We start from the raw sequence: 21845 nt of genomic DNA, 5'->3' as shown, positions 1-21845 counted from the left end.
TCTTCTTATGAAAGATGTTGAATTTTGTCAGATGCTTTTTCTAAAGCATCTACTAAGATGATTGTATGATTTTTGTTCTTCATTTTGTTAATGTGGTGTAAACTAACCCTTAAGGCTCTCTGGGAGTTCATCAATTAAAGAGGTGAGGACTGGAGTTTCAGGCGCAAAAAGCCAATATGTGAAGGTCCAGGGGCAAGTCAAATAAGTCTGCTTTAAGGTGATAAAACAAATCCCCTTTCTCTCTCTGGAGAGCTGTGTGTGTGTGTGTGTGTGTGTGTGTGTGAGCCTGGGTAGTTAGGGGACAGATTGTAAATGGCTTTCTAAGTCTATCAGGGATTATGGACTTAGTGCCAAGAGCAGTTGGGAGGTACCAGTAGATCTCAGGGAGGGCAGAATGATTACATAATATATACACGGTGGTGTGCTTTGCTGCGTGATGGTGCTGGCACCCGCCATTCCTTTGTAAAACACGCTGGCTGGCGGGTAACGCACAGGCGGTTAGCAGGACACACCTTCCTGAATGCTTGCTCGGTTTTGCTCGCCCGGGTCGCTTTGTGTGTGTGCCGAAAGTCCGTCGTTTTTGCCAGTTCTATGTATTTTAAGGAATGGATGAAATATAAATTTGAACAGTGTATTTTTCTATGAAAGCAAAGTTTAATATTAAGTGGGTGAGAAAATTGTAAAATTTGGGGGAAAACTTTCAACAGATTCAGCCCTCGGATTGCTTGTCAAGAGGCTTTAAGAACTTTCTATTTAAACTGCAAATCACAGAGGTGTATTATGATTGTGGTTTATGACTTCAAACCCTAGGCTGTGGCTAGATACTTAAAAAGAAACCTTGGTCCTACATTAGAAGTTTGGTAAATAAATGTCCATTTGCCTACTTTAAGGTAAAATAAGCAGTCTAAAACATATTTAAGGGGCAGCCTGGGTGGCTCAGCGGTTTAAGTGCCTCCCTTTGGCCCAGGTCCTGATCCTGGAGACCCGGGATCGAGTCCCATGTCGGGTTCCCTGCATGGAGCCTGTTTCTCCCTCTGCCTGTGTCTCTTTCTCTCTTTCTCTCTCTCTCTATCATGAATAAATAAAATAAAAAAAAAACATATTTAAGATATATTTATTTCTTTGGCCTCTTATTTTGGATTCACTACTGGCTCTGGTTGCATCAGATAATACGGCTTTTGCATCTTGCACTGAAATTGGGCCTAAGCTCTATGAGTAATGTTGCATTTAAAAATCATCTGAAAACCATCTTGATAAAGTTTATTTCTTTAAACGGTCCATAGTGTCCAAAGACTTGATGTCCACGCTCGACTGGGGCCATGGAATCAGCGGTTTTGCCTCTGGAAGGTCAGTTTCTAACATACTCCAGAAGACTCGGAGGCAGAGGACAGAAATCCTGGCCGCATTCCCTTCCTTCTGGTCTGCCCCGCAGGTTCCTGGAGCTGTCTCCATTCCCCCTTCCTCCCTCCAGGAGCAGAGGCAACGGGGAAGAAAATGCAACGGAAACAGCTTGATGGGCCCACGAGGGGCCTGTGCACTCAGCCTCCCACCCGGGAGCTCTTGGCCACAGAAGCGAGGCGGAGCCGGGGGGCTGCAGTGCTGTTCAGTGTGAGGGGCCTCACCTGGGCATATTTCCCCAAACCTATGAAGCTCACGTAATTCCTTTTTGTCTAAAAATCACTAACAAGCAATGCAAACTCACGTACACGTTTCCAGCGGTGCAGAGAGGTGAGGTGGAGGCACTTGGGGCAGGGTCGGGCAGGCCGCAGCCGCGCTGCTCCCCGGGGACCACGTGGTAGGACGCTGCGAGCTCCCCGTGGGGTCTGCTCTGAGGGTACAGGGGGGCGGGGGGGGGGACAGAGCTGCCTGCCTGTGGCTCCCGCAGCTGGTGTTGCTTCCTTTGCGGTCATGTAGGTTCATACCCTGCAGCGCAGCGGACGTGGTCGCTACTGACAACTGTTTGGGTTTTTTTCCCAGGGAGTCAGTATCGCGAGCTACATGCAGAAAGATGCTGAGCGTGCAAAGGGGCGATCCAATCAGGGAAATGGGCACCTGAGCCCCGAGGGTGCACGACGGGCTGTCACCGACCACGGCTGACCTTACGGGGGGCGGGGCGGCGTCCAGGCGACCCCCCGCCCCCGGCTGCACACGCGCGCCCACCTGACCCCAGCACCTGTGCGCCCGCGGCCTGGAGCCGCCTCGCGGGCCCTCCCGCCTCCCGCCTCCCCCGGCACCTCCGCGCCGTCGCCCCGCGCGCCTTCGTCCGTCCTCCCTTCCCGACCGTGCGGCCCCGTGGAGGCACCTGCCGCCTGCAGCCGCGCTCGCCGCTCGCCGCAGCCACCTGCCCGGCCCCGGGGCCCCGCTCGCGTCCGCGCCCCCGGGGCGGCCCCCTCCCCTCCCCCTCCCCCGGGGCTCTCCCTTCTCTGCCACCCTCCGGGCAGCGCCCCGCCCCGCCCCACCCGCGCACCCCGGGGCCGCGCTGCGAACCCGACCCCTCCCCTCCCCCGCGGCCCCGCCCCTCCTCCCGCAAGCCCCGCCCCCCTCCCCGGACCCCTCCCTCTTCCTGCAGACCCTCTCCTCCAGCGCCCGCCCTCCTCTCCCCTCCTCCTGCGGACCCCTCCCCCCCTCCCGCGGACCCCTCCCGTCCTCCAGTGGGCCCCGCTCCTCCTCCCGCGGACCCCGCCCCTCCTCCCGCTAGCCCCGCCCCTCCTCCCCGGACCCCTCCCTCTTCCTGCAGACCCTCTCCTCCAGCGCCCGCCCTCCTCTCCCCACCTCCCGCGGACCCCTCCCCTCCTCCCGCGGGCCCCGCTCCTCCTCCCGCGGGCCCCTCCCCTCCTCCCGCAAGCCCCTCCCCTCCTCCCGCAAGCCCCGCCCCCCCTCCAGCGGGCCCCGCCCCCTCCTCCCCGGACCCCTCCATCTTCCTGCAGACGTCTCGTTCAACGCCCCGCCCTCCTCTCCCCTCCTCCCAGACCCCTCCTCTCCCCTCCTCCTGCGGACCCTTCCCCCCTCCCGCGGGCTCCTCCCCCTCCCGCGGGCCCCGCCCCTCCTCCCGCGGGCCCCTCCCTCTTCCTGCGGACCCTCTCCTCCAGCGCCCGCCCTCCCCTCCCCTCCCCCCCTCCCGCGGACCCCTCCCCTCCTCCCTTGGACCCAGCTCCTCCTCCCGCGGGCCCCGCCCCTCCTCCCACAAGCCCCGCCCCCTCCTCCCCGGACCCCTCCCTCTTCCTGCGGACCCTCTCCTCCAGCGCCCGCCCTCCCCTCCCCTCCCCCCTTCCCGCGGACCCCTCCCCTCCTCCCGTGGACCCAGCTCCTCCTCCCGCGGGCCCCGCCCCTCCTCCCACAAGCCCCGCCCCCTCCTCCCCGGACCCCTCCCTCTTCCTGCGGACCCTCTCCTCCAGCGCCCGCCCTCCCCTCCCCTCCCCCCTTCCCGCGGACCCCTCCCCTCCTCCCGTGGACCCAGCTCCTCCTCCCGCGGGCCCCGCCCCTCCTCCCACAAGCCCCGCCCCCTCCTCCCCGGACCCCTCCCTCTTCCTGCAGACCCTGTCCTCCATCCCTCGCCTGTCTTCTCCCCTCCCTCCCTCCCTCCCTCCCTCCTCCCGTCCCCTCCCCGCCCTCGCCGCCCTCCTCGCCCCTCCTCCCGCCCCTCCTCCTCCTCCCAGCGAGGCTGGGTGCCGCAGACTGCACGAGCGCGAGCGCGAGGGAGCGAGGCAGCCGGGGAGCGGGAGCGGGGCCGGGAGCGGGGCCGGGAGCGGGGGCGGGAGCGGGGGCGGGAGCGGGAGCGCGCAGCCCGGGCCCCGCCGCCGGAGCCCGCAATATGCCCCCGCGGCCCGCGGGCTGTCGGCCATGGCGGGGCTCGGCCGGCGCGTGCCCGGGGCGGTGCTGCTGGGCCTGGCCGCGGTGCTGCTGAGCGCGCGCCTGGTCCCCGCGGCCGCCCGCGCCGAGCTCGGCCGCTCCGACCTGAGCCTCATCCAGCAGCAGCGGCAGCGGCAGCGGCAGCGGGAGGAGGCCGCGCGGGACGGGCCGGGGCCCCCGGCGCCCTCGCCCACCGCGCCCGCCGCAGGTAGGTGCCGCCGGGGGAGGGGGAGGGGGAGGGGGAGGGGGAGGGAGCCCGGCCCGCCTCGCCTCGCCCCGCCCCGCCCCGCCGGTGCGCGCCCACCTGCCGGGGCCCCCGCGCCCCCCGCCCCTCCCGGGAGGCTGCACGTCGGCCCGCAGGCCTCCTTCCACGGACCCGCCGAGAGACACGATGGAACAGCCCGGGAGATGGAGGGCGGGGCGGGGCGGGGCGGGGGCGAGGCCGCGTCCCTCAGCGCCGTCGGGACCCCGCGGCCGTCCCCTGCTGGTCCCCTGCTGGCGGCGCCGAGCGCGCAGGTGCCGGGGCTCTGGGGCGGGGGCGGGCTGCGGGGCAGCAGGGGGCCCGCCCAGGCCGCCTGCCCGCGGGGGGAGGAGGAAGAGCGAGCATCAGGGCTCCGGCAGGCTGGGCCGCTGCGCCCCGGCTCCCGCACCGCGACCCGCGCTCCCACCTTTCTTCTTGTGCAAACATCTGCTGCCTGGTCCTGCGCAAGGTGCTGCTAGTGGGCCGGAGGGGGTGGAGTCCGCCCGTCCGCCTGCGGGGTCGAGCTCAGCACCCCCCCCTCGCCCCCCTGCAGGGTCGAGCTCAGCCCCCCCCCCGTCCCCCTGCAGGGTCGAGCTCAGCCCCCCCACCAGTCCCCCTGCAGGGTCGAGCTCAGCGCCCCCCCGTCCCCCTGCAGGGTCGAGCTCAGCCCCCCCAGTCCCCCTGCAGGGTCGAGCTCAGCTCCACCACCCGCCCCCCCCCGTCCCCCTGCAGGGTCGAGCTCAGCCCCCCCCCCCGTCCCCCTGCAGGGTCGAGCTCAGCCCCCCCCCAGTCCCCCTGCAGGGTCGAGCTCAGCTCCACCACCCCCCCCCCCCCCGTCCCCCTGCAGGGTCGAGCTCAGCCCCCCCCCCGTCCCCCTGCAGGGTCGAGCTCAGCCCCCCCCCCCCCCCCCCGTCCGCCTGCAGGGTCGAGCTCAGCCCCCCCTCCCGTCCCCCTGCAGGGTTGAGCTCAGCTCCCCCCCCCAGGTGACCCAGCCCGCCCGCCCGCGCGCTGCAGGCCCGTAGCCCCCCAGGGGTCTCCCGCCCGGATCCCAGGACCCCAGGACTCCAGAGCATGCTCAGGAGGCCCAGCCCCAGCGTGGGGCGCCCCGGCCAGGCACCCGCACCCCTGAGCGACCCCGTGTTAACCCGGCCTCCCCCAGGAACCGTAATCCGTGACCCCGGGTCTGACCCCGCGGGTCTGTGTGCAGATGCGGGTCATGAAAAACTGCGACGGCGGGAGAACTGTGGCACCGAGCTGCAGATGAGGACACCTGTGAAAATGTCTCTGGAAACCGTCCTTGTTCCACAGCCTGGCAGTGTTTGTCTTATTTTTATTTTTATTTTTTAAAGATTTATTTATTCATGAAAGAGGCAGAGAGAGAGAGGCAGAGACACAAGCAGAGGGAGAAGCAGGCTCCATGCAGGGAGCCCAGTGCAGGACCCCGATTCTGGGTCTCCAGGGTCACGCCCTGGGCCCAAGGCAGACAGACGCTCAACCGCCGAGCCACCGGGGCGTCCCAATGTTTGTCCCAATGTTTGTCTTATTTATGTATTAGCTCAATACATAGCTCCCGGATAAAGGGATCACTCTCTAGTAGATCCCATTAGGGCCTGCGGAGTGACCTACTGTGACTTGGGCTCTTCCCTGAACCACAAACTCCCCAGAGCCAGGGGCAGACAAGGGAGCCGTTCAGTTGATTGGGGTTCTGGTCCCTGCGGTGTCCATCGATGAGTCCTATAGGGAGATACAAGCAATAGACGAGTGAAGATGTCTCTCTGCAACCTTTGTCCTGCGGTTCCCTCACGGCTGGTGACCTTTTGAGAAACGGGACATAGGATCACTCACGGCCCTCCAGGGGCCGCCCTTTCCCTTCACACCAGATGCCAGGCCCCGAGGCGTAGACCCTCCCTATGCACCCCCCTCCGTCTCTGACCCGGTCTCAGTCCGGAACAGCCACAGCACACGGGCTCCGTGTGGTCCATTTGCGAGCGGGGCCTTTGCACCTGCCATTTTCTCTGGAATTCCGAGGCTTGACGTCCCGGGCGTGCTGGCTGTCACTGTGGCGAAGTCGCCCTTCCTGAGCAGCGCCGCTACCCCTTTGCGTGGCTTCTTCCCGGGGCCCTGGCTACCTGCAGCCTGTCCTGCGGGCCCGCCTCCTCCTCCCGGAACGTCGGGAGCCCTCGGGCCCGCGCCCTGCTCACGGTCCGTCCGGTTATCCGTGTTCCAAGTACTTGGAAGAGCGCGGGTTGCGCCGAGGCTCGGCTCAGTCGGCTGAACAAGTGAGTAAAGTGAACGCGCACAGCTGCCGGCATCAAGTGTGTGCTGCTGGGGTAGCTTGTGAAATTCCGTCCCGGGGGTCAGCAGGGGATGATGTAAAAGTAAAGAAATGTTAGACAGGGATCCCTGGGTGGCGCAGCGGTTTGGCGCCTGCCTTTGGCCCAGGGCGCGATCCTGGAGACCCGGGATCGAATCCCACGTCGGGCTCCCGGTGCATGGAGCCTGCTTCTCCCTCTGCCTCTCTCTCTCTCTCTCTCTCTGTGACTATCATAAATAAATAAAAATTAAAAAAAAAAATTAAAAAAAAAAAAAAGAAGTTTAGATCTTTAGCTACTTTCGTGTTTATCCTCCTCTGAGCGCGGCCTGTCGCCAGTCTTCACCCGAGGGCACTTCCAATCCTCTTCTGACCCAGGAGGTATTAATACACCTCCAAATACCTGGCAGGGACTTGAGTTAATTCCTCGACTCCGTTTGGTGCTTCTGATTCTCTGGACGTGTTACGTGAAGAACGACGGGCCTTGTCACGGGCAAAACTCAGAAAAGTGACCGGTGTGTGAGCCTCGTCGGGGCGTCGTGGAGGAGCTGAGCGTTGACGGGGCTGCGTATCCTGGGTTCCCGCAGTCTCAAGGTTCCTGTGCTCTATGTCCGTGTTGCTGAGCAGTTAGAGGTGGGGGTGAAGGAGTTGAATATGGGATTACAATAATCAGCGGGTTAAAAAAGTTGTCTGTTTTCTCATTACCTTGTACGACGCCGTCTTTGCAGAGCAGTGGGCGCAGGGACCAGGGCTGGGGGCCGCCCGGTGGCTCCGCCGCTGCACGTGGCAGCTCGGGTTTCCCCACCGGCACCAGCGTTTGTTAGAAATAAATACCGAGAGACCAGGGGGCAGAATTAAGTTGGGCGCCAGCGGTAGCTGGAAACCGTATCCTGCCCGCTCCGACGGCCCCTGAGGCGGGCGGCCTGCTGGGGGGCGAGGGGAGCTGGAGAAAATCACGAGCCCCGTTTCCGATTCTCCGCGTGAGGCACAGACACGGGGCACCTCCTCGAACCTTTGTGAAGGTCTTCTGCATGCAGAAGAAGCTTCTGGAGAGACAGAGATGCGTGGTGTGAAACGTTCGTACGCTTCACTGACCGTGTTGTGGCCTTTCGGGTCTGGAGACCGTCGGATGTACCGGTCGGTAGAGGAGCCTTTAGAAGCGCCGCCTGGGAGCCCCCGCGCCGCTGTCTCCCCGCACGTGCAGCCAGACCCACTGCGGGCTCTGGGGGGCCGGGGTGGGGAGGACTGACAGCCTTGAGGTGGACGCACCCTAACTGTACTACTTTGTGTTTTTGGCACGCGGATCGGCTCCGTGACCACCCCCTGCACGTGGCCGTAGAAGGTCCCCGCCGGCCTCCTTCCCCGGCCAGCCCTGGCCTGCAGCGAGACACAGCTACTGCTCGAATTCCCCTAATCACCCCGGGCGGGGCAATCCCGGCTCCTTCCAGGACCTTAGCGACCCAAGGGAGCTCTTGCTTGCTCTTGGCTACTGGCTGCGAAGCACGTGCCTCTGTGCTGAATTGGAGCTCAGTTTGCGTCGGTGCAGGTTTTGTAATGTTTCTAATGTGGCCGAGGAGGAACGACCCAATAGGGTTTTTGGAACAAAGCTCTAGCTCGCCTGCAGTTGAGTGTACTGACCTGGGTTCTCCTTCAGAGTACTGACCTGGGTGCTCCTCCAGAGGACTGACCTGGGTGCTGCTTCAGAGTACTGACCTGGGTGCACCTCCAGAGTACTGACCTGGGTGCTACCTCAGAGTACTGACCTGGGTCCTACCTCAGAGTACTGACCTGAGTGCACCTTCAGAGTACTTACCTGGGTGCTCCTCCAGAGGACTGACCTGGGTGCTCCTTCAGAGTACTGACCTGGGTTCTCTTCCAGAGGACTGACCTGGGTGCTACTTCAGAGTACTGACCTGGTTGCTGCTCCAGAGTACTGACCTGGGTGCTACTTCAGAGTACTGACCTGGGTGCTACCTCAGAGTACTGACCTGAGTGCTCCTCCAGAGTACTGACCTGGGTGCTACTTCAGAGTACTGACCTGGGTGCTGCTCCAGAGTACTGACCTGGGTGCTACTTCAGAGTACTGACCTGGGTGCTACCTCAGAGTACTGACCTGAGTGCACCTCCAGAGTACTTACCTGGGTGCTCCTCCAGAGTACTGACCTGGGTGCTCCTCCAGAGTACTGACCTGGGTGCTCCTTCAGAGTACTGACCTGGGTTCTCCTCCAGAGGACTGACCTGGGTGCTACTTCAGCGTACTGACCTGGGTGCTACCTCAGAATACTGACCTGGGTGCACCTCCAGAGTACTGACCTGGGTGCACCTCCAGAGTACTGACCTGGGTGCTACTCCAGAGTACTGACCTGGGTTCTCCTCCAGAGTACTGACCTGGGTGCTCCTTTAGAGTACTGACCTGGGTGCTCCTCCAGAGTACTGATGTGGGTGCTCCTTCAGAGTACTGACCTGGCTGCTCCTTTAGAGTACTGAACTAGGTTTTCCTTCAGAGTACTGACCTGGGTTCTCCTCCAGCAACCGGCGAACTGGGTCAGCTGCCCTGTCATGCCCATCCCTGTGGCTTAGTGTCATGCGTCTTAATTTCCTTGGCACCCTGTGGCCTTGGCTGGGAAGTGGGTACGGTGCTTTCCATCAGCTCGGGGAGAGGTATGCCTCATAGTATTTACCTGGAAAATTCTGGAACTTTGAAAGCTAGGTGTTGATGGCAGTGCATCGGAAGCTCTCAGGGCTGCTGTGGGCTTCAAAGAGCGTGGGAGATGCCTCTTGAAGGCAGCACCCTGCGAGCAATATCCCCGTGAGCAGCATCCCCGTGCCTCGGCGTCCCAGGTCCCAGGTCCCAGGCCTGCGGAGCTCCTGGGCGCCCTGTGATTCCCGGGAGGGGATTCCTTCCACATCGGGTCACCTGTGTCAGGATGAGGTAATCGCTTTGTGTCCCTGCCACCATGTCTCATGCCGCTGGGATCCAGGCAACCAGAGTGTCCTGGGCCCGGTGTGTCCCGCTGCACCCATGCCCAGGCTTGCTGAGGCCTGGTAGCATTGCAGCGCTCAGGGCAGGATCCTGGGCCCTGAGGTCCAGTCCCGCATCATGCGCCCTGCTCGGGGTGGGGGGGGGCCTGCCTCCCCTCCCTCTGCACCTACTGCTCCCCTTGCTGCTGTGCTCGCGCTCTCTGTCAAATAAATACAAAAACCTTAAATGGAGATCTCCATGTTAAGGTTCTATGTCTTAAACAGATTAAGATTTAAATCTTAATTTATGAAATCTTAATTTATGAAATCTTAAATCTGCGGGAGCGAGAACTTGATTTCTATCTCGTGTACTTCTTTTCCGAAGGAGCTTTTCTAACCAAAATAATTGAGAGGCCAGTATGCATTAGCACGATCAGTTATCGCACTTGGTTCAGGTTTGCTTCTGTTCAGTAAAGAAATAGGAATCAAGAACGACGTCGTTTTCATTGACTTGTTAGCTCTGCCGACCTTTAGGACTCGCTTACTCAGCGACGGCAATACCAGTTCGTGTGTGTGGAGCTGAATGCTCGCTGGCTTTAGGGGACCAGTTAGCTGGAAGCTGGGGGAAATGCCCAGACTCAACGCGGAGCTCCCGCCGTGAGGGCCCTGGCTTATCCCTGGGGCAAGTACTCCGGGGATGTTGTCGAATTCCATATCCTTTGGATTTTCTGAGATAAAATACATCCAGCATCCGTGGTTTTATTCCCACCCACCTCGTCCGCTGCTCTATAACAGACACAGAAGCAGGATGGACGCGTGGACGGTTTGTTTTTCCTGATGGACTAACTATGCCTGGGAGTTGATGAGAAGTCGCAGGTGTCTTGGAATCGCCGGCTAACTGGATCCTGTGACCTGTTCCACCCTTGCTTGCTCTCCTGTTTTTGGAAATGATAGAAATTAAGTTGTCAAAATATGCTCAGTATCGTTAAGGGGGTTCTATTTCTTCAACACTTTGAACATACTGCAAAATATCTATCTGCTTTCTGTATTTAAATGAATTGGTGTGTTCCAGATATTTGCATTTAGAGACGTCTCTTCATAAAATAAGTACTTGTCAGAGTATAATTTCTAATGTACTTGTGCTATTAGTTTTTGGACTTTGAGCAGCAAAGCTATGATTTACTACTCCCCAAATTAATCAGTTTAACTCTCATTCATAATCACGAGCAAGAAAATTATTTTATTTATTTATTTATTTATTTATTTATTTATTTATTTATTTATTTTTTAAGAAAATTGTTTAATACTAAGGTATGAAGCAGCTAATCTGAACTTCCAGTGCTATTTAGAGTGGAGCAGTGTTTAATATCAATTAAAATATGTGATAGTAGGGGATCCCCGGGTGGCCCAGCGGTTTAGTGCCGCCTTCAGCTCAGGCCGTGACCCTGGGGTCCTGGGATTGAGTCCTGCATTGGGCTTGCTTCTCCCTCTGCCTGTGTCTCTGCCCCTCTCTCGGTGTCTCTCATGCATAAATAAATAACATCTTAAAAAATATATATGTGATAGTTAAGAATACGAATTTTTCACTCTGCAGATTATAATAAGCCCTTTTGAAATCCTCTGCTCTTGGAACTAGGACGAGGTAGAGATGACCGGGCCCCCAGTGCTTTGCCCGGCGGGGATGGAACGGCCACCCACGTCTATATGATGGGAGCTAGAACAGACGTCGAGGTGCCCCCCGGCAGGTACAGAGTCTGATAAGGCTGATAAGCAAGGATAATTTGATGATTTCCTTGAAAAATATGACCAAGATGAGTGATTTTTAAATCCGCTAAACTTTCCCCGTCAACGGATTCACGTTTGTGAGTTGAGTGAGGAGAATCAAGAGAACGTGTGGTTTACAGCTGCTTCCGGGCCACTGTCTTTCCACCAGGGAAGGGGTCGTGATTGCCCGAGCTTGGGTGAGTGCGGGGTGTGAACCTGGGGTCTGGAGAGAAAGGAGTCCGGAATGGTCTGACTCCCCGGGACGAGAACGAGGGAGGGTCCGGGGAGTGGAAGGTGCTCACGGGCTGTGGCTGTCCCTCCTCCTGGGTGTACGGGGGGTGGGGGGGGCTCACTGCCCTCCGCACCCGGTCCGGTTCGTGAGTGGGACAGCAGTGTGACTGGTCCTGCCGGGAGGCCTTACCCCTTAAAACAGCTGGTGCCTTCGGATGCACGTGCCTTGGGCAGTCCCCTTTCATCCCTTGGCTTCTCCGTCCCATTTGGGGAACGGCCACCCATGCGCAGCAGACACCTTGGGCTGAGTCGCACGGCTCCGCGTTGCTTTATGTCCACGTTCCATTGTATGGTCAACTGGTGGGATGCCTTATACCCGAAAAAATCCTCCGCTCACGAGTCTTTGCCTGTCAGCCCCGAAACCCTCTGCATCTTGGCTTTTAGCCTTTCCACTGAGGGATGGGGTCACTGAGATTAAGTCAATAGTCTTAATAAGGGCTCTGATGATTCTGTGAGTCATCTAATCCCTCTAGGCCTGATTCTAAACCTCAATCAGTTTTAGCAGAGGAGGACCTACCCTGGTGGTTCGTAATTCCCCAAGAAGGCATTTATAAAATCCTAAGCCTTTCCCCACCCACCAAAAAAAAACCATGTATTAATCTTTGGTCTTTAAACACCTTTGGGGTCAAAATAGTCATTTCGGCTTATAATGCCTTAAGTCCGCCGGCAGTTGGACTTGCTGCTTCCGTTCCCAGAGCTGCTCTGGGCTTTCTGAGTTAATAGTGTTTGTAAACCCGCGGAAACCTGTCTGGTTTTCCTACTCACCCTTTTTGACGCATGCCTCCCCTGGTTTTCACGAATAACTGGTTACATTGGGCAAGTTTAGATGCTGCGGAGAGTGGGTCAGCAGAGTGCGGAGTTTGTTTTGAGGGACGACTTTATATCGCAGAATTTTTTCCTTCCATTTGAAAATCCGGTTGGAGAGATTTGTGTTTCAACACATTCTGATGTTCCAAAGGGACAGCAGCATGTGTTGCAAAAAAGAAATAGGCACCGCTGGCCAACGCAGGTCTCCCTGTGACCGCTCCGCTCCGTGGACGTAAGGACCGGCTCAGGGTCCGGAGCTCTGCAGGGGCTGCTGGGGGGTGGGGGGGCAGGGGGGGCATCACGGATCCAGCAGCTTAAAGGTCGGCCTGACGGAGGCGGACGAAGATGTACTGACCCATGCACTGCCCTTCCCTCCGCCGGCGTCTCCTACCGGTAATACAGCATCGCGTCTATGGCTTTGGCTGATTTGCTAGGCAAGAATTATGCTGTTTTTAAGAACTAATGCTCGAGGACTAATATCGCAATCATGAAGTGTTTGATGCCGCAATATATAGGTCGCTAAAATATCTTTACATCCCAAGACACAACAATAGGAAAAGATAGTTCATGGTTTCATTTCATTTAACGCTTTCTCACGGTCTTCTCACTCCCGTCTCACGAGGTGGTCTCACCCCTTACGTTGCTTTAGGTGCCATCTCCGTGCTGAGACTCCCCAGAGCTCACCCCGTATATATCGGCCACTTATTTTGACCTTTCTGTGGGTATATCACAGGTGTTTCCGTGTAAGCGCGTCTAAAACTAGACACTTGCATTTTCCCCCCACACCTTCCAGAATAGAAAAATCTCCTCTTTTATTCTTTTCTTTAATTATAATCCCTTGGAATTTATGTTTCTTAGAAGTGGGAGTTTTTAACTTTGACCACATTCTTCAACCTTCCCTCCTTGCTTCTTGTTATTAAAAACCAATGCAGCGCCTCGCTGGGCCGCGAGGGAGAGCCGGGGTACCCTCCTGCCGTCGCCTGCACCTCCCCCTTCATCTGCCTGTCACCAGACGCCGCCTGTCTCCGAGTCCTCCTCCCCTGGTCGCGTTCCCCGTCCTCACTGCCCCTGCCCCTGCCCCGCTTCCGTTTATTCTTCAGCCGTAGTTCAGATCGGCATACGGATGGCCTTCCAGTGTCCATTCTTGATGCTCTAAATCCACGTTCCCCAGAGCAACCACGGGGATCATCTGCTCCCCACCCCGTAGGGGTCGTTTTATTTTTAAATACAAATCTGATCAAGCTTCCCAGGACATTGAGAACCAAGTCAAAGGTCTGGACGTGCCCTACGAAGCTTTGCAGGATTTACTATTCCAGTCTCAGCTGTAGTTCTCCGCCCCTTGAGTGAGACCTCGGGGCCTCTGACACACACACACACACACACACACGCTCGGGGTTCACCTGGCTAATTCACCCAAAGTCCAGATGTCAGCTTAAATGCTACTTCTTCTAAACAGGTTTCCTTAGACTTTCCAAACTGAGCTGGGTTCCTCGGTGATGTGCTCTCGTAAGCTTGTTCAATGTAGGCGGTTGATTTGTAGCCAGGCACCCACCCCGGATTTCCATATCTGCCTTCCCCAGATTAGAAGCCGGATGAGACCAGGTGCAATAATTGTTTTGGTTGGGGTTGTAGTCCCGCGTAAATATTTATGGAATAAGCGGATGACCCCATGTAGAGAAATATTTAATTAGATTCTTTCTTTCATTCCCATGCTTGAGGTAGCTTCTCTACAGAGGATATAAAGGGAAAGGGCATCATATAGGGAAGAGGCTGTAGGGCTTTTGGAAAGAACTGGCCAAGGTTTACACGTTTGGGATCAGGAGAGTGCCTCTTTGGAAAGTATATATATGGGAAAAGGAAACGTGTGTACTCCAATTCAGTACAATGTATATTGGTTTATATATGGGGCCAGAGGTAATATATGGGATTCCCACAGTGACTGATTTCATTCATCCTTTTTTTTTAAAAAAAAATAAAGCTCACCAAGTACCTACTATTAGCCAGGTGCTCCCTCACCACTGATTGCACAGGACACCCAGTGGGGACTAGATCAAGAGACTGTAGATGAGAATAGAGCGTGGTAAGTGCTGTGTTGCAGGCGTGGAGAGGATACCGCGGAGACACAGGTTTAGGGGAAATCGTTTGGTCTGTTTCCTGGAAGAAAGCACTCTGCAAGTGCGTTTCAAAGTGATGTAAAAAGGCAAATGAAGGAGATGATTTTCTTACATCTGATTTAGATTTTTTTTTTCCACATTTCTTTCTGTGATAACAATGTAATTCTGTTCCTTTTTTTTTTTTTTTTCCTTTCTGTTCCCTTTTATCTTTGGTATTCTCTGGAATTTTATTTCCTGCTTTTATGACTCATCATTTCGAGATTTTTTTTTAGAAAAGAGAAAAAAAATAAGGCAGGTTCTTCCACAGTGTGCATGAATTTCTTGAAGACACCAGACTGATGACACACTCTTGTCTCTTAAATAGAGGAATGGAATTCAGAATTCAAGCCTAAGCCCGTTTCTTCCAGTGTAGATTTGCCGTGACCTAGGAATCAGTACTTTTTGCATTTATGTTGATAGCACAAATACTTTGCCATTAAAACAGATGGCGTGTCACCACCTTGGCCAAATTGTGCTGTTTTCTTAATATGTCCGTCCTCAATATGAACAGAGTGCAGGCCAGATGTGTCTTTTTTTTTTTCTTTTAAGATTTTTAATTTATTTATTCATAAGAGACACACACAGAGAGAGAGAGAGAGAGAGAGAGAGGGGCAGAGACACAGGCAGAGGGAGAAGCAGGCTCCATGCAGGGAGCCCGACGTGGGACTTGATCCCGGGACCCTGGGGTCACGCCTTGAGCTGAAGGCAGACGCCAAACCGCTGCACCGCCCAGGCGTCCCAGGCCCGATGTGTCTTGACGCCTCCTATAACGTCTTTCTTTCCCAACTGTGCCAACCTGGTGGCCATTCCCCAAATCTGTCATGAAGACACCCTGGCTCCTCTTCTTCCCCCTCCAGTGGCCCCAAATTCCATTTCCACACCCCACCAAAAAAAGCGACTTAACCCATATCTTGTTAACGATGGTTGACCATCCAAACTGAGACTTTTACAAAATGTAATTACACGAAGCCGCTGCTTGTTGTCTTGCTAAATTAGAAAGTTTATGAAACCCTAATAGATAGGAATTTTATGTGTTCAGGGAGTTTTTCTCCGTTAAGGTTAATCTAGAGATGTGCTCGTAGCAAGAGGCCATTTAGCTGAAGTCTACCGAAGCAGGAGGAAGGGCCTCGCCGTGACTTAAGCTATAGGCACTGATGTATTTTTGTGGATATCATTGAAATTTGCTCTTACCACTGAAGCCTTCTGTAATGCAGTTTCTTAATTTTTTTTTTTTTTTTTTTAAGCTCCTGAAATTTTGTCACTCTTCCAGGCTGGGGGAATTGAGACGCTGAAACAGGTGGCTCACCAGGGAGAGCATATGGGCCTCCCGTGGCTGTTCTCCCTTGGGCTAGAGCCCCAGCCTGCCTGCCTCCCGGGGCTCTTGTGTGGTGTGTTGTCTCTCGGGGCTCTCGTTTACCCATCGTGCCACATGCCTCGCCATTCAGAATGTGAACTATATTTACATGGAAGAGGCAACTTATAAATCTACTAAATGGAAGACATGGTCTTAACCCAGCAGATCCACCCTCCCACCCCCATGGCGCCCATTGAATCTCTTCGGTCCTTTTTGTAATCACCTGACCTGGAGAAGCTGGCATCCCCCCCTTACACTCACCTGTCACTCCGTGAGGTCTTTCAAGTACGCACCACAGTGTCTTTAATATCCATTGCTTCCGTTTTGTTCACAGCCGCTTGCTCTGCCCAGCGCCACCGCCCCCCCCCCCCCCAATATGTTGGGTCTGTAGTAGTGACTCATTAGGTCTCCCTCTTCTTTTCCTCCCTCTCACTCAGACCATCCCTTACTGCTGGGCCTCTTCCTGCAGCTTTGCTTTCTTAAGCTTTTCATTGTATTGTCATGCAAATGTGAAGTCTTCTGACAGGCTTCCACTTCCCTCCAACTTTTTGTAATGAATATTTTGAAATGTACTGAAGAATTGAAATAGTAGGATGAATATCTGCGTATCCTTCACCACCATGCAACGGTTGTCAAAATTTTGTCGTATTTGCTTTATCTCTGTTACAATTTTCTTTATCTCCGCGCACACGCACCCACATGCACGTGCACGCATTTGGTGTTGAGGAGCCAATTAAACCGTAGCCATAAAAATAAATAAATAAATAAAGTAAAATAAAATAAAATAAAATAAAATAAAATAAAATAAAATAAAATAAAATAAAATAAAATAAAAAAGTGTAGCCGTGTGGCTCTTGACTTTTGATCCCTGCAAATGTCAGCCTGCCTCTCAACATGTAGGTAACTGTCACTGGACAAGCAGTAATCCTTCGGAAATGGTAAAATAGGTAACGACTTTTTAGTGAACTGTATAAAAATTAACGAGGAGAAGGTAGGGCTTCAAGTAACGAATGAGTAAATCTTATAGACCAAATGTGGCAAAGTTTTAAGGGCTCTGTGTGGTTGGCTTGTTACATCTGTGCAGGTAACGCTCTATTTACACTACAGGTGTACCTCGTTGTGCTACGCCTGTGCCTCGCGGGAAGGTAGCATTGTCGTCCGTGACTCCCCGGAATACGTTCTGCGAGGCTTCCAGTTCATTTTGTTCTTTGGTCATGTCTTTCCAGCCAGAGTCGATTGTTTACAAGTAACTTCGGCGAGGTCATAACGTAGAATTCTCTGGCACATCTCTTCCCGTTTCTTCCGCTGCCCGCATCCATCCACGTTTGGTGGTGGGCATGAGAAGACGTGAGGCCTAAGCGTTCTCGTCAGCCTTGCGCCTCGCCGTGTGCACGGAGACGAGAAGCCGTACACGGAGGTGGAGCTCCCGGGTCCAGGCGTTCCCCGCGCCCGGCCACAGAGCTGTTACCCTCGTGTTTGGCTTGCACTGCCTTTCCCTGTGTAAGTTGATAAATTCCCATTTTTGCCTCAGCAGGCTCTGGTTGGGTTTCTGATCACCAAGAAGCCAGAGCAGGCCCCGAATGTTGTTTCCTGCCCTGAGTCCCAGCTCCACGCAGATGTTAAATGTGTTGGCATCTCTCTCCCCAGGGGCACTGTCCTGCCTCCCTCTGTCACCTCTAACTACCCCCAGGCCCAGCTGGCTGAGCTCCACTTGCTCCACAGAGCTTCCAGGCCGTGCTTATTTTTCTCCTTCTAGATCACTTCGGGCCTCTATTTGGAGACACAGTATTTGATAACCTGGTGCCTTAGTCTGTCCTTGTTCCCGGTGCGCTTATTTTGTCCTTCTCTTGAGCTTCTGAACTCCCTTTGGGCACAGATGTGTGCATTCACCATTTCCTGCCCCGGAATCCTCGTGCTCAGGAAGCGCTCAGGGGAAGTGTGTTGATCCATCGTGTCATTTTGACTGTACCTATTGACAGGAGCATCGAAGGAAATCCGAGTATCTTTCGTTATTCGTGTATCTACTCCTCATGCCCATCACAGGGCTCGACACGTAGTCGGCACTCCCAAAACGTATGGTCGTTAAAAAAAAAAAAAAATATATATATATATATATACGTGTGTGTTTGTTCTTAGACTTAGGAGTTTGGGATAAATGCTGATGGTATTAAAATGAATTTGAAGCGGATGAATTGAGAAATGCTGTGATGCTTTAGGATGGAGAGCCGTCGCGCAGTCAAGCTACTGACCTACCGAAGTGGATTGCTTACACCTGGGCCCTCTATAGAGGCCGGCCTGTCCTGCCCTATATTTCTGTTTCCTTCCATTTTTACTTTTTTTTTTTTTTTTTTGTCTCTCACACTTTGTTTTGTCACAGTTTGCACCATGATGAGACTCTCATGCCTCTCACTCCCGCCCCCGCTCCTCTTCCCACCTTCGCGTCCCTCGCTCAGGCGCTGGTTTGCAGAAGGGACCTTCTCATCTCCTCAAAATACTGCCCCGCGGCCACTGATGATAAACAGGTTTCTAAGTCGCCCTGGCAAACAAGAGCCCTCAGTGATTGTGGCCTCGAAGACCCTCCAGCGGAAGCCGTCTGTCCCAGAGGGCCCGACACCAAACCCGCTTGTCGGCACTAAAGAGCCGGGTGATGAGCTGAACATTAGTTCACGGCTGGAGGGTGGGAGGGGGGCTGCCCTGGAAAATCCCGGGCACGGAGAGCCGGTGGGGCGGCCTTGGGACCGGGGGGTGATGAGGCTGGGGCAGGGTGGGTCTGCGCCCGGGCCCCGCGTCCCTGGTTGGGGCAGAGGGTGCGTGTGGCCTCGCGTCCCCCTGTCGGGGGATGCCGTGTGCGTGGCCCGGGCCGCAGGTGCGCCCGCAGAGCTGTTGCCAAGTATCTGGTGACACGTGCGACGTTCCTGGAGGCCCGCGGGTGCCCGTCCGGCAGCGTGATTCCCGGAGGACGCTTCTCGTAGCGGCAGCGCCGGGCCGCCGGGGTGCCTGCTGTCGTTTGTGCTCCCGTGGGCGCAGCTCCGCGGGGACGGCGACCTGCCGCCCTCACAACCCGCCTAGCGACCGAGGCAGGATGGGCTTTCGTGTTCCTTGGTCAGTCCGGCTCTCCACGCGCCTAAGTGTTTCTGTCATGGGAAGTCCTGCAGCCTACCGTGGGGTAAGGTCACCGCTTTCCCGTTACACCAGCCGAGCGACGAGTGTCCCCTGAAGGTCCTCGAGCAAGTGGGCAAAGCCTGGCGAGCGGTTCAGCCGCGAGCTCCGAATTGTCGCCGTTCCACTGAGAAGACAAACTGGCTTTTAAGACTGAACTCACGGGATCCCTGGGTGGCGCAGCGGTTTGGCGCCTGCCTTTGGCCCAGGGCGCGATCCTGGAGACCTGGGATCGAATCCCACATCGGGCTCCCGGTGCATGGAGCCTGCTTCTCCCTCTGCCTGTGTCTCTGCCTCTCTCTCTCTCTCTCTCTCTCACTCTCACTGTGTGCCTATCATAAAAAAAAAAAAAAAAAAAAAAAAAGACTGAACTCACACACTAGTCTTTATTATTATTTTTTCCCGTCCAGAGATCTTAGCCTGAGTGAGAATATGCTCAGGTGCAACAGGCCGATGATACTGGCTCTGGTTCTTCGGAAAACTTTGTATTCACTGGATAGTGTTTTTTCTCTATGGAAGGAGCGAGAATGTTTTGCGGGTGTCGGGGAGGAGTGTTTGTCCGGTCGAATGGTGTCCGTGAACGTTCTCCTCAGAAAAGGCCTCTGCTGCGAGGCAGGCGAAATCTTATGTATTTTTGATTATAGAGAGGAGGCGTAAATCGTGTTTCCTCTAGTGGCACCAGGTGCTCCCCCGGCCAGGTACTCCCCGGCCAGGTACTCCTCCGGCCAGGTGCTCCCCCGGCCAGGCACTCCTCAGGCCAGGTACTCTCAGGCTAGGTACTCTACCAACCAGGTACTTGTCAGGCCAGGTACTCCTCCAGCCAGGTACTCCTCCGGCCAGGTGCTCCCCCAGCCAGGCACTCCTCAGGCCAGGTACTCTCAGGCTAGGTACTCCACCAACCAGGTACTTGTCAGGCTAGGTACTCCCCCGGCCAGGTACTCCTCCAGCCAGGTACTCCTCAGGTCAGGTACTCCCCCGGCTAGGTACTCCCCCGGCCAGGTACTCCCCAGGCCAGGTGCTCCTCCACAGCACAGAGGGTCATTCACATCCTAATCCTAATGGAAGCAGCTGATTGATTAACCTATTGATTGGTTTTAGAGGATCGCATTCTGTGAAACCCGAGGCTGACTGAATTCTGGAGTTGGTAGGGCAGTTGCACGGCACAGGTTCAGAATCTTCTGCTGTCAGCCACATTCCCGAATAAAACACATTTAAGCATCTATCCTTAAAAGATGGGACGAAAGATTGGACTAGAATTTTATTTTATTTTATTTTAAACAGTTTATTTATTCTTTCATGAGAGACCCAGAGAGAGAGGCAGACCCAGGCAGAGGGAGAAGCGGGCTCCACGCGGGGAGCCCGATGCGGAACTCGAACCCAGGACCCTGGGGTCGTGAAGGCAGCCGCTCACCCGTGAGCCCCGGGGGCCCTGGGCCGGAGCTGCACAGCGCACGCCAGGAGCGAGTCTCCGCAGTCCTCGCCGCGCCCGTTGGCCGGTGGGGGCCCGGGGAGCCCTGGGCCAGGTAGGGCAGGTGGAGCGCGGCGGGGCCTTGCCAAGACTCCTGGCCACGGGCAGCCCGTGTGCAGACCTCGGCGACGCCGGCCGCGGGCGGTTGGGAGGACAAGGGCCGATGGGGGCGAGCAGGTGGGCATCGCGTCCTCCGTCCTCCGTGGGCAGCGGTGGCGGGCGGGAGTGGCAGCGCCGGCTGGCAGTTGGGACCCCCCTCGGCCTGGCGGCCTGGGCCAGCCTCGCGGGCTCCGCCGCAGGCGCGAACGGGCCTTTACACGAGGTGTTCCTGGGTCCGGGACGCCCGGAGCCTGAATGCGGTGCAGCCCGAGGCGGGGGGGCAGCGATGGGCTCTCCCCGGCCCCCCGAAGCCCCCAGGCTGCGCGGCAGGTGCTGCTCCGGGCCGGGCCCCATGTGCAGCGCAGCGCGAGGCGCCCCCGGGACCCTGGAGGGGCCGGGCCCGGAGGGGAGGACGCGGGCTCCTTCGCGGTGGCCCCGGCCCCGGTGTGGGGTCCCCGGAGACGGGCCCGGGCAGGTGTGGCCGCCGTCCCCCGTGCACCTGCGAGGAGGCTCGGCTCGTGGAACCCGGGGCGGGACACACAGCCTAGGATTTGGGGTTGGTGCCTTTTTTTTTTTTTTTAAAGACTTTATTTTTTTTTAAAGATTTTATTTAGTTATTCATGATAGTCACACAGAGAGAGACAGAGAGGCAGAGACACAGGCAGAGGGAGAAGCAGGCTCCCCGCACCGGGAGCCCGACATGGGATTCGATCCCGGGTCTCCAGGATCACGCCCCGGGCCAAAGGCAGGCGCCAAACCGCTGTGCCACCCACGGATCCCAGGGTTGGTGCCTTTGAAGTGACTCGCATCTTCACGGTACGAATAGGTTCTCCTGCTTCCGCTTTGGTTTAAGACACTTTCATCTTAATCACGGACCATTTCAGACGCGGCCGCGCCGTCGTGTAGGATGCACGTCCCGCTCCCCTCCCAGCTCACCGGGTATTAGCCTTGGGCTGCACTTGCTTCGGATTTTCCTCTCCCTCTCTAAGGAATAGAAATGGAGGGTGCATCAAGCCCCACTTTCCTCCTTTTATCCACATTATCCAGAATTATGATCAGGTCTTATATGTCCTATCACAATTATCCTGAAGTGTCCATCTGTTTGTTCAGAAAACCGTAACAGGCGTAGGCACATACGTATCTTTTGCAGTTTGATTTTTTCTTTTTCATGTGACGGCAGGTTGGGGGACTTGTCGGCACATGAACACCATTAGGCCGGCTTACCTGCTGCGCGGTACCTGGCGGTAGCAGAAGGGCACGCTGGCGCCCGGCGAGGCTGTCTCCGCAGCGCACGGGGCTCAGGCTAGCGGGTGTCTGCTTGCACACGAGTCCAAGAATTTATATGTTCTTCGTGCAGAGAAATCGAATCGCCACATGGGATGGGCGTG

General features: G+C 56.2%; 1 protein-coding gene across 2 annotated transcripts in view; it reads left to right on the top strand.

The window, feature by feature from the left end:
* The first annotated feature begins 3840 nt into the window (after positions 1 to 3840).
* The window catches only part of FAM171B (family with sequence similarity 171 member B), a 63210-nt gene continuing 45205 nt past the window's right edge, over positions 3841 to 21845 (top strand). The window contains exon 1 of one of the 2 annotated variants that reach the window (XM_077883400.1): positions 3841 to 4057. In XM_077883400.1, coding sequence (XP_077739526.1) covers positions 3841 to 4057 — 217 coding nt within the window. Of the gene's footprint in view, positions 4058 to 6353; positions 6370 to 21845 lie in introns of those variants that run through there. The other variant, XM_077883401.1, reaches the window with a different exon arrangement.

This window comes from Canis aureus, chromosome 34, assembly GCF_053574225.1.
Source record: "Canis aureus isolate CA01 chromosome 34, VMU_Caureus_v.1.0, whole genome shotgun sequence".
NCBI classification, from domain to species: Eukaryota; Metazoa; Chordata; class Mammalia; order Carnivora; family Canidae; genus Canis; species Canis aureus.
This window is presented reverse-complemented; position numbering and strand designations above follow the sequence as displayed.